Here is a 12,798-nt window from a genome sequence, read left to right as displayed (position 1 = left end):
GGGTGAGGGAGGGGGACTTTGCTTAGCTGGCTGGGGGAAATGGGCCTTCCCTCTTCTTCCTTCATGGATTTTGCAGTGGTAAAGGTTAGAAACTAGAAGGAGTTTTAAAATTAAAAACAATTAAAAATTAATCTGCAACCGGTTGAACTAGATTACTAGGTTTCTTTTTGTTTTTATTTATTTTGTTTGTTTTGGTTTTTGAGGGTGCATGTGGAAGGGGAAGAATTAACCAAATAATTCTAGGCAGTATGAGTGAGAACGGTGAGCATTTGGAGAATACCAAGGCAGAAATTTGGAGCCAACTCCATCTCTCAAGATGCTTTTTTTCAGCTCTTTAAGAGAAAGGAATAAAGGGAGGGGAAGCTGGGAGGAAGAAGAAAAGTGAGAAAAGCAGTAAGGGAGGAGAAAAAAAAAGCAGGCCCGGTCCCATCTTGAAGGTACAGGGAAAGTTTTTTTTGAGGTAGAGAGAAAGAAAACCAAAGCTATTATGTACCCTAGAGATGCAATTTTAGTGGGAATGGAAGATTTGAGTGGGAAGGGAGGCACAGTGGCCTCCGGGTTCTCTCTCTTCCAGCAGTTGGGCGGTTGGCACCTCAATTTGAATTGCTGGGTGAGTAGTGGTTGTGTGTGTGTGTGTGTGTGTGTGTGTGTGTGTGTGTGTGAGGCTTATCAATGGCTCTCAATATTTTTCTGTTTAAAAATAAGTATAAATTCCTGGAAAACATGAAATCCTATAGTATTTAGATGATTCAGATGGTGGGAAAGAAAAAAACAAAACGAGAATAAGTGATTGACTCAAGCTGTGCCCTTTCACGATGTATTTTTCATAGCAGTTTTTTGGGGAGGGGGAGAAAGGGTTAAAAAAAAGATGGGGTGGAGAGAAAGCTTGACTTTCATCACAACCTTAAACAGTTATATAGCATCGCAGAGCCGGCTCCCCAAGTGCGCGTAAGCTGGGATCTGGCAAGGGGCGGTGGGGTTTGGGGTTTCTTCTAACAAATAAATGTTTTTTTCTTTCACCCATCAGGGTGGGCTCCATTGGAAGAAAGAGAAGGAAAAGTGACATTGCCTCATAGAGGAGTGTACTTTTTTGAAACTCGAAACATTTTCGAGCAATAAGGCTTCTACAGTAGCAGCGCTTGTCTAAACTGTGTATTTTGGTTTCATATTTAATGCTAACTTTCTGTTGCTCAGTCTTTACTTGTATTTATTTTCGATCTCCAGATTTAGATGCCAGCCTTTCAGGGCTACAGTCTTCCTTGTGGTGTTTGTATTTTCTAAACTTAATATAAAATGTGTTTTGGAAACCTGAGCGAGAGGCTGATGACAGCCCACTGTGCTGTGAATGATTAGGAAGAAGGCCTTTTCAATAGCAATTTCGAGTTTAGGATACATTGCACTCTTTTGAACTGTTGGGTCAAAGCCTTTGCCATAAGCTTTGAGGATATTCTCTCGAATTTGGTGGGTGATCCCTTAATAATCTTTATTATTAATTTTCTGATTTTTTTGTTGTCAGATGGCCAAACACAGAAACATTAGATCTGATCTTTTAGGGAAGAAGGAATGAGATATACTACAGACTGTGAATAGAGTCCTTGTGTTTTCAACATCTTGGTAAATCCTTTACGTCCTTTAAAAGCACAGCGTGGTAGATAGCGCGTCTTGGTTTTCCTTTCTGGTTGTGTGCAGCTTGCTAGTTCAGTGTACGATTGTGGAAACGGCCCGGAATCGTGGGGCAGAGGCTGCAGGCAGGCAGTGCCGATGCGTGAGCTGTGTTTCTGCGCATCTCCCACCCAGCACGGTCTCCTGTTTTTGAGGTTCCAGATCTTCGTTTACTCAGATTACTTGGGTGCCGCTTTGGTGACGGTTAAATCTTCATTCTTGATGTCTTATGGAAAGGGAGTCGCTTTGAAAGGGCGAATTCCCGACTCTAGCGATACAGATATCATGATCTTTGTATTGTCACAACAGGCTGCCGCATCGGCATTTTCTGGAAGCAGCAGAGCCTGCAACCTTATATTCTTAGGGAAACCTCCCCTTTGTGGTTTGGGGTTAGTGGGGGCCCCGGCTGAGCTGTGTAACGGAATTCTTTCCTTCTGCAGTATTTTGGAATGTGATGAAATCCTGACATGCCCTTCAGATTACATACTTCTACACACATTTGAGCGTTAAAAAAAAAAAAAAATTGAACTTTGCCTGGGTCACTCCCTGGTTACCTTAAACTTCCCAGTCAGTTTGGAATCGGAGGGAGCAGCAGTGAGTGTTGTGTCCTCCTTGCCCCATTGCAGCTCTGTGTCCTTTTCACGTGTATCATTTATTGAGGCCGTAGAGGTCAGTAAAAGGGTGCCCGCATTTAGGGCACCACAGAGCAGGGCAAAACAGAGCAGAACAATGCAGTTCCGCCTTTGCATTGTCTTCCTTGCGGTCTGTCTTTGCTGAATTCCTGCAGAATCCAGAGTTGGAGCGTTTGTGCCTGCTGGGCCACATGAAGATTGGTCATTTCTCCTTTTAGTTTACCTGTTCTTTCTAGGGGAAAATTGACTTGCTTTCTCAAGAAATGGCTGTTTCTTGAGCTTTTATCAGACTCCGTGTAGCAGGCATGAATTTCAAATACGCTTTAGATTTGAAAGTTAGGCACAGGGCGTACAAGAAAAACTAGACATTTTTATACAGCCGTTCATTGTAAATAAATTAGAAAGGTAGTATCGGATTTTGCTCCCTACTTCTTTCTCGAAATCCCCAGGATGTAATAATCATTATATACTTACAATTTACTTTACATCAAAATTGGTGATTTCCTTTCCATTATATTTAGAATTACGTAGATTTGGGGTTGTCGTGTTTGGGGGTGGAGTTGAGGGTGGCCTGGAAATCATTATTTTTAAAAAATTGTTTTCAATTTGAGCTTTTGGATTTCTTCATTTGGATTAGGTTAGTTTTATTTCTGGCACTGTTTTGAAAATCTGCTCTCCTAGAAACAGCCGTACCCTCTTACCCAATTTTCAAACATTCTCTGCACACTCAAACACTTAACAAGATCGATTATGTTAATGCCAATCTTTTAATTTCCAAGTAGGAGAGAAATATCTTGCGGGAAGGTGGGGATTACAGATCCCTGGGAAATTTCTTAGGGGTGAAGTGGCCGGTTCTTCATCTCTGAGACCTGGCGGAGGATTAGGACAGTCAGAGAACCCCGTGGTGCTGCCACACCCCCACTGCCCTCCGGGATGCTGTGGCATGCTCCTGTAAAGAAGCAGGCAGGAAGAAAACCTTGGGAACTCACTGGTCAGGGGCGAGACGGAGCCTGGACGGGGCGGGCCACGACTTCAGCTTGCAAGTGCTTTATAGGGTAGTTGCAGAGAGCGGCGAGAGCACAAAAGGATGCTTTCTTTTTATTGGAAAATAAATGAGAATGAGTGGAAATAAATTATGTTTAATGAACTTAACTGGAAGTAATTGTTGAAGAGCCTGTGAAAGCACAGCTTTGCTGGGCTGGGCCTCGGCCGCGGCTTCACAAAGCCAAGCAGCTGGAGCACATCTTTATTTTCCAGGTTCAAATGTTCCCCTTCGTGTGCCCACTCCCCCACCCGACACCTCCAGCCCCACCCCCACCCCCACCCCTCCCTGCCTCCTTTTGGGGGATTAAGAAAAGGTCATTAAGAAGGGTTGAATTTGGCCCCCTAGACCCTTAGTGCTTGACAGTCTTGTTTGGTGTTTTACCAGTTGGGTTGTTATATTATAGAAGGGCAAAAAAAAAAAAGTGTGTGAGGGGGGCAGGGGCTTATTAGGATGGTTTGAATTAGTTCTATGTATATTCATGTGTATGTGAGAATCTGAATGAAAATTGACTGCACATTTATTCTCTCCCTTCCTGCCCTGTTCAATCATTTTCTTGCAAGATGAATTTTAATGCCTGCGTGAGTACGCGAGAAACTGTGAGTCGGCAGAATTTTGTAGATAACAGGGAGAAACTTCTCTCTTCTTCTTCTTCTTGCTGTCTAAATGGATGTGATTGGAGGAGTTGGGGTGGGGAGTCAGCTGTTGATAGTTTACAGAACAAATAAGCAGCACCCAGAGCGTCAGGCTCCCACGGCTGCAGACACTGTAACTTCTGCAGCCGTGGGCTCCATGCTTCCACAGGAGCCCAGCCAGGGGACTTCAGCTGTGTGATGAGGTTGCGGGGGTGGCTGCCTGCTCTTTTCTGCATCTCACGGGCAGACTTTCCTTTAACCACCTCATTTCTCCAAGCAAAACTCAAACCCTGTGAAGCCTTCTCTTTTTTATTTATTATTTTCAACAGGCAGTGCTATGGTATCAATCGAAGTCTTGTCCAGGGGGGCAATGTGCCGTTAGCTGGGGGCAAGGCCTTAGGAAGGAGCAGCGTGCAACCACGAGCCGACGCTGGGCACTGCCCTCCATGGGTCCTCACTGGCTGGGCTTCTCGGAGCTGTGAGGACATAGGGTGACATGATTAAAGAAACTCATTTGGCCAAGGTGGAAGTCCAGCTGCCACCCTTTCCTCTGTGTATATAGGAAGTTCGCAGGGTGTTCACCTGATGAGTGGGGGTGGGACTCACCCTTTCCTCTGTGTATATAGGAAGTTCGCAGGGTACCACAGCAAGATGTTCACCTGATGAGTGGGGGTGGGACTGTGTGTGCAGGCCTGGACCCAGGTTGCCCTGTGTCTCCCTGAGGTGGTTGGAGCAGCTCAAGTGGTTGCCGATTGTTGGGGTGATGCGTTGTTGGGACAGGAGGCTTGGCTTCACTGACTGTTCCAACACCCTTTGGCACATAGTCCGAAAAAAATAGGGCTGCTTGAGTCACCAAGGGGTTGTCGATGAGTAAGAAATAGCCCCTTGTTCATCCCTAGCCCCTCCTCCTCACCAGCGCTCCCTGGCTCCAGTGACGTGCAGCATCTATTAATGTTTTGCTGGTTACCATTGGCCTTGGTGCAGCCACAGTAAGTGGCATCCGGAAAAACGCGTTGGAGATGAGCTGTAAACCCATTTTTTCTGTAAACTGGGAGGGAAGCGTCCCTTCCTGATGCTGGTTTCAGACTCTGGGAGGGCCGGTAACCTAAGACCACCGAAGACCTACATCCACCCTGGGGAGGGGAGGAGGCTGACAAATGCTCCTCTGTGCCGCTTTTGTTTTATTGTGCTGGGCTCGTAAAGGCACTTTCTGGCCCCATTTTTCTTTTGCAGAAAGGGAGAGCAATAGGGGAGTATTGAAGAGGAGGGCCGGCAGAGGGGCCAGGGCTAGCAATGGCTCTATTTGTTTTCAACGTCTGTTGATTAATAGGTTGCGAGGTGAATGGCAGGCTTTCATTCCCTTTGGGTTCCCCACAGTTACAGAAGGTTGAGGGGTTGGGGTTAGAGGAGGGCTAGCAGGGGGATCTAGAAATGCCTGAATCAATCTTTCACTTGCCAGGTTCCAAATCATGAGCCGTGTTCAGGCGGGCGTGGGGCGCTCGGCGACGAGGGTGGCATGGCCAAGTTGCAGAACACTATGCTTAAGGGTTCTTGAGAGGTCAAAGGTCAGCCACACACACACCCCCATTCCACCCCACTGTAGTTGGATGGATACTTTGGGTGGAAAGGCTTTGTGCTCTTTGAGGGCTGTTAAAGGACCTTTTCTTTATAATTTAACTATTCAGTACTCAAAACCCATAGAGCTTAATGAACAGAACTGGGGAAGGCCTAGTTTGGGGTTACAGCCATTTCTCTATACAGAAAGTGTAAAAGCCCTGATGATTTTAAAGTTTGATGAGGATTTTGGTTCCTTTTAAATAGATATTATTTATTTCACTTTACTTTGGGTTTTCGGCTGACTTCTTTTTGATTTCTGGTCAGCTGGAATGGACCACACATGATGTGTCTCTGTCACTAGAATCCCGCTGGGCCCTGATACTGCTTGAGTCTGTATTGGAGAAGCAGAAACATCTCATTACCTCCCATAGTCAGCCCATGCTGTAAAAACCCCTTGTAAAAATAGTTGGTGCCCAATGGTGGGGGTGCCTTGGCTGAGGCAGGGAGCCTAGAGCCACTCCTAATTTGGGTTGTTTTGGGGGTATAGGGGACATCGTTTACGGAAACTGATCTAGGTTCCAGAGACCGGTAGATGGGAGATTGGGGACAGTTCCCTTTGTGAGTCCGGTTGGGAAGGTTGGCACAGGCTGAGCTCATGGGGTGCAGCTCACTCCATCAGCAGGACAGTGAACCCCATCCTGGAGCTTTCTGCAGTCGCAGTAGGGGTGCGGAGTCTGGCAGGTCAGGGTGCAAGGCCTGGAAATACCACCTTCCCAAGGCCTGTGACTCAGGACAGATTTCCTCACCTGCTGTGTGGAACTGATAACACATGCCGACTACTTCATAGGTTTGTTGAGAAGACTTAGTAGATAAGAGCGTGTCACACCCAACACAGAGGCAGGCACAGAGCCCACTGAATGGTGGCAGTGGTGCTGGTGTTGACTGGGGAGCTTCAGGAATAGCAGTTGGTCACTGCTCCTGTCCCCTGTCCTCCCCTCAGATCATCTAGACAGGGGTTCGAGGTGGCTCCATGGGCGAGCTTCAGGTGCCGATCACGTGGGTGTATCTGGGCAACTGTGACGTAACTCCCTGAGTTTGTGCGGAATACTTCATGAAGGTTTGCTGTTTTTGTGGCTCAGAGATTCCTGGTGTTCATCGTATTCTGAAAGGGTTAAATATCAGTAAATTAGGCTCTCCATACAGCTACCCGTGACAGCCACCAACACAACCGTGAACGTTACTTAGCTGTCCCTAGAGGTAATGATTTTGTACTCCAGGGAGTTTTGAAGCCGTACTTAATATTTAGATAAAGCACTTCCCTAAAAGTACCTGGTTATATGTTGCAGTTGTTTGCCTTGAACACTGGACTCCGTTTGTAAAAGGATAACGGGGTAGGAGATAACGCCAGCACTCCCAGTACAGACTTTTGCTTTAATTTAGACTTTCTGGATCGTTTATTTCTAGAAGATTGTCTGTGCCCCTCCCCCAAGAAAGCTGCTTCTCACACCTGAATTTTCTTAGGGTGACTCAGTGTTGAACCTCATCCTTAAAGATCTGTTTAGAGAAGTGGGAACTCTTAGAAGAGAAGGGAGAGACGTTGAAGGGGCATTTCCTGTGTGCGTGGTTTTGCCTTTCATTTATATCAGCTCTTCCTTTAGGGCCATCACCCTGATTCTGGACCTTGATCATTCTGAACTATTTTTATTTAATGTTCAGCTCTTTGTTTATTAGCATAATAAAGTGATTTTTTTCCAAGGAGATAATGAAATATATTTACGAGCTGACTATCGTGTGTTTAAGAAGGGCATGCCTGAGGAAGAGTGCCCACAAAACATCCATACGTTCTCGCCCCATGATAAGCATCCTTAGCTTTGCAATGAGGATTGAAGTCTGCGGCTGCATTTTCTCCCCTGTGAATTTAATGAGAAGAGACAGGAAGGAAAGTGAGTCTCATCTTCATTGTGCACTCATCATTAATATTCACTGACAATATTTTTCAAAAACTTCCTTTGCATTGCATGTGCAGCTATGTATCAGGCACTGTGTTAGGCACTTTGTAATCCTGGTCTCTTAATTTTCACAACGATCCTATAGAGATAGACACAGAGACTGAAACGGAGGCCTGAGAGAAGTTGCACAGTTAGATTCGTGAAGTAGAATTTAAAATTCGGCCTTTCTTGAATTACAGATTCACTCTTGGTCACCGTGTACATGCAGCGGACTCTAAAACCATCTTTAAGGCACTGTGTTAATAGAGTGTTAGACAAGATGGTTTCTGAAGGCCCACCCAGCTCTGTTCTGTGATTCTGTGTAGACTCCATTTAAATAGCACTGCCATTTACTGAAATGAGTCTGTGAGATTGACTCTAGCCTTCTCTCCTTGTCATGCTTACAGTTGAGATTTGATGCAGTTTATGAGATTGTGCTCACCACTTCCACAGGCTGGGCATGACAAGAGACACGAGTTCTAGAAGACACTGCCTATGTCTTTAAGGAACTTAGCTACAGTAGTACCAAGGAAGGTGCATACATGATCTCAGCAATAGGCATACTGTGACACAGGAAGAAAGGACTGGGGGTCTGAGCCTGGAGAGATGTGGGCATTTCTAGAAGAACGCCCTCCCATTGTAAAAGCAGTGCAGGTACAGGCAGGTCAGACGGAGGAGCAGTTGGACCCTGGTTTCTGCAGATACCGCTGCATTCCTCCTGCTTTGCTTGGAAACCAGTCAGTCAGCTTTGGAGACATGTGGTTGTATTGTTCTATGGGGATCTGCCTGGTATGAAAGCATGACTAGAAAAGAGAACCATGTCCACTTTCCCTTCTAAAGCTAGGCAGCAGTTAAAACTTCACATCCCCCTCACTCTACCCCCATGCTATGGAGTGTTGACCAAACAGGAAAAAACTAATTGGCTGGGCTCAGGTGTGCAGAATCATATGAGGATGGTGGCAGCCAGGACAGGTGCCCAACTTTTGTTGGAATCACCTTCTTACATGTAATGAAGAGAAAGGGAGAGTTACTTTAAATTCTACATACACCCAGTAAACTCCACTGTTGCCCAAATGCGGTCTTCGACCTTTGCCAGACACGTTGAGAAAGAAGGTTCCCCCCCTCATTTCCTGTTAGTCTTGCTTAGAACGCAGCTGTGGGATCTGCGCTTCTGTACTGCAGACAAAACCATGCCATCAGGCAGCTCCTCCCTGACAATAACAGTAACAATAATAATAAACCACCGTTCCTGTGCTTACTTTGTGCCAGGGTTTGTGGTAAGCCCTTTCTGCAGAGTCTTTTAAGGACTAGGATTTGATTGATGATTAGGACTCAGGTCTCTTGTAACCTTTGTGCTTGTCCATGCCTGCGTGGCTCTCCGGTCAAGGGGCTGTGGCTGAACAGAAGAGCGCCACCTATGGCACTCAGTTGGCAGACCCTAAAGCCCAGGCCCTGAGCCCCCACATGTGCTGAACTGGCTCCCTCCTGAGAGCTTTCCTAGGGTTAGGGATCTGCATTTGTGATAAGCATCCTGAGAGATGCTCGATTCAGCCAGGGTTGAGGACTGCAGATTTTCCTGCCCGCTCAGCCCTTTTGTTCTCGTTGTGGATCGATGCGCTTGCTTCCTTCCATTGCATATGGCAGTCCCATTCCCTGGGAATCCTGCAACCTCTGAGCGACAGTCTTCCCTCCTCTGGGCTATCCATGCTTCTTCCCACTGATCTCACCGGTTTTCTGCACTTACTTTAAACTGTCTGTGACGGGTCTGCTTTCATTTTAGTGGGTATGTATCTTTCCAGTCAAATAGAAAACTTCTAGAAGGCAGCAACAGTCACCTTCCTTTCCTCTACTCCATCTGACTCTTTCTGTCCCTTTCTCTCCCTCCCTCGCCCTTTCTCTTTTCCCTCTTCACCCTAGCACACAGTGGGAGCTTATTTGTTGGTGACTTTTCAAGTTGTCTTAATCAGAATTGTTCTCCTAAAAGACTCCTCCGTGCCTGTCCAGGAGACGCTGGTGCTAGCCTCTGGGCAGTGACCCTTCACTCTGCTGGCCTCGGCCTGCCCAGACCTTCATGGCTCCTGCCAAGGACGCGTTACTGGGTTCCAAAGCTCCCTCTGCTTTGGTGCTTTTAACCCCTAGTGTTCTGATCGCAAAATGCTAGCTCACCATACGAGCCTGTGAGCAACTAGCTGTCCTTTTTCTCTAAAAATATCCAGTTGTTTAGGTATCATTAAACCAGGCTATTAAAAGTGTTGACTTCTTTCTCTGTAGTTTTTTTCTGGAGCATCCAAGAAGGCCATATTTTTCTCTTCAGACATACTCATGAAAAACTTAGAAGTACATTTTAAAGAGTAACTGTGGTAGGAAATACTCTTTCCATGTTATACTCCTTTCTCACCTATTAAAAAAAAAAAAAAAAAAAAAGATACGAACCAACTGCTTGGTGGTCCCTGAACTCAAGAGGCGCTAGTGGGCAGCACTAGAACCTCACTTCCTTTCTTCTAATGCAGTTCCTTCTCCTTGATGTTAATGCAAGTTGTGCCTTCCTAAAAGTAATAAAAGGAAATGAAGACACGTCCTGAAATGAAACTTGACTCTAATCCATTCATCATCTAATACTAGCCTCTTTATCTTCCCTGGTACCTAATCTGGTTAAATGTCCCTGTTGTAGGATTTTAGTGAAAATCCTCTATTGGGAATAGGGTTTTTTGCAATTGGATTACTCTCAGTAAATGGCCCAGTAGTTCGCTTGTTTCAGCTTAATTTTTTCTTTGTGATCTTGCTGGGCTAAGTTATAGCATAGCGTAGCGAAGCGGGGCGGGGTGGGGTGGGCTGAGAGCAGGGTCGGGGAAGCAGAGGAGAATAATTTGGGAGGGTCTGGTCATGGCAACTAGAAAAATCATAAAAATGCTTTTCTTTTTTCCTGCTTCTCTTCACCTATCCACCCTTCCCAAACACAAAAATGTCTGTACTTCGTTTTCTAGGACTGCCCATTTCTGAAACGTGTATATATACGTTTATTAGCCCAATTCATCATCATCCAGTTAATTTGCTAGAGTTCCCTGATGACTTCCTAATGAATCAGGCTGCTGTAATCTGCATAAAATATGCAGGTGCTTGCTTTGAGAGCTTTTCTGGTAAAGTTCACACTCCCAGCCAGGCCAGGAGTGGGCTTTTCATCCACATCTCTGTAAAGGATTGACATGTCTGCTGGTTCTAAGGGGCAGGAGCCCGGGGTGGTGGCTAAGGAGGCTGGGTGGGTGAGATTTGGGCCCTGCCAGGTTTCTTGTGACTGATGGTTTTCCTAGCACCACCCCCGCCTCCTCGTAGAGCAACGGGGTAGGAGATCCACCTCCACATGCAGGAGCACAGTAGGCCTGAGAGATTAAAGTCCTCACTTCCGATTTACCTGCTGATGAGAAAAGTGCAAACTGTGGGCTCTGTGATGGGGTGGTGGTGGAGAAGGTATTTGAAAAGCCAGGCTTGGTGGGGAGATCAAAACTGAAGCGTGCCTCCCCAGAATGCTGTCTCACAGCTCTCTGTTACCTTTGATAGATGGATGGGGGCCAGGGCTGCCGGCGGAATTGAGTGCATCTTAACGAAGTCCAGGAGGGAGGGGGCGTGGTCAGGGGGACCCACAGGCCCTCTGTGGCCGGGGACCTGGCTCGATGGTGTCTTTCTCTGTTGCTTTCCTTCCCGCAGTCGAACAAAGTGCCGGTCGTGCAGCACCCTCACCATGTCCACCCTCTCACGCCTCTCATCACGTACAGCAATGAACACTTCACCCCGGGAAACCCGCCTCCACACTTGCCAGCTGACGTAGACCCCAAAACAGGTAGGCCGTGTGCCCGGGCGCCAAGAGAACGCGCTGGTCCCGGGGCCACCGGAGGGCCTGCTAGGGGAGGGGCGGGAGTGTGGGCTTGGCTGGGGGCAGTGGTGAAAAGGCCCCTGTAGTAGAAAAGGAAGCCCTCTGGGGAGGCCGGAGCCTGGCGAGGGGCTGGTTTCCTCTTTCCTCTGAAGAAGTCCATTTGTAGCACTGCAGTTCTCTAGGGCTCCAGGTACCCCTAGGAGGGAGGCTGTCTTGGGAACCTGGCTGTGAATCACTCAGTGTTTCTCAGGAGTAGCTTATGGTTTCAAGAGCCGCAGACTTGGAGGTGGTAGTCATTTTGGACGCATCTCCTGGGCTCTTCTCAGCTCCTTGGGAGCACAAGAACCCTAACGCCATGGCTCCCTGAAGCGTTGGTTCCACTGATGACTGACGGACTCCAGTCACTTGATGATGACTTATTGGCACAGCCTCAAGAGACCACATCGCTGGGTTCCACATTCTCGGGGCTGATTTATTTGAGTTCTTCTCTCCTCTGCAATATCCTGGGTATGATCAAGCCCATTATACAGATGCGAAAGCCAAACCGCTGGGGTTTCTTTGGTATCATACGACAACCAATAGGATCTCAAGCAGAAGTTGCTGTTTTTTCCTTCAGCCTTGTCCCCTCCTTTCCATCCTGGGTGCTCATTGACTGCATTTTCCCCAAAGGGGACAGAGAACCTACAACAAGGTTTAAAACAGGCGGATAGCCGCAGTTCAAGGTCGAGTGGTCTTGGGAGAACAGCTAGGGCCGGGGCATCTTACAGGCTGGGTGGTGCACTGGCTGGAGTTTCTCTTCCCAGCTAGTTAATGAGAAGGATGGATTTAAAATGGCTATTCCATGTCACTTTGTCAGAGGGAATTGTTTGGTGTTGGGCTGAGGTAGACTGCCTGTTCAGGAGGCTTTTGCTGCCCCTGAATGAAGCCACACATTAGCTAGTTTTTACCAGCCTCTGAGCCCCCTTTGTGCTCATGGCGGGGGCAGCCGAGGCTGGCGCTCGGATGGCTGGAGAAGGCTGCCAGCCGGCCCCAGGCTGCACAAGTGAATGGCAGCATCAACGTCTCATTTAAATAATGGTAGTACAGGGAATAGCTTTTAAATGGTTATCGTAAAACATATGATTAACGTCTGCGGACTGTTTACTTTTCCTCCGTGAACATTCTTTCAAGTGTGCGAATGGCTTGGTGTAGGGTCCAAGCCCAGCTAAATCTGTTTGGTTTTTGTAATAGAGAGAAAGCAATGTCTACATGAAAATGTCACCCAGGGAGACTTAATTTACAGATTAAAAGCTTCCTGAATGAATTAAAAAAAAAAAAATAGTTTTCATCCACGAACACATAGCTCATGCCCTTCAATACTGTTTTAATTCTGTGGTATTGTTCCTTTGGCTTCCCATGTGAGCTGAGCAGCTCC

General features: G+C 46.9%; 1 protein-coding gene across 2 annotated transcripts in view; it reads left to right on the top strand.

Annotated features, from left to right (window-relative positions):
• TCF7L2 (transcription factor 7 like 2) overlaps window positions 1-12,798 on the top strand; it is a 176,983-nt gene that overhangs the window by 139,605 nt on the left and 24,580 nt on the right. For both annotated transcript variants that reach the window (XM_015596389.2, XM_025039195.1), the window contains exon 4: window positions 11,219-11,351. In XM_015596389.2, the coding sequence (XP_015451875.1) occupies window positions 11,219-11,351 (133 nt within the window). The remainder of the gene's footprint in view (window positions 1-11,218; window positions 11,352-12,798) is intronic.

This window comes from Pteropus alecto, unplaced genomic scaffold (genome assembly GCF_000325575.1).
Source record: "Pteropus alecto unplaced genomic scaffold, ASM32557v1 scaffold177, whole genome shotgun sequence".
NCBI classification, from domain to species: Eukaryota; Metazoa; Chordata; class Mammalia; order Chiroptera; family Pteropodidae; genus Pteropus; species Pteropus alecto.
This window is presented reverse-complemented; position numbering and strand designations above follow the sequence as displayed.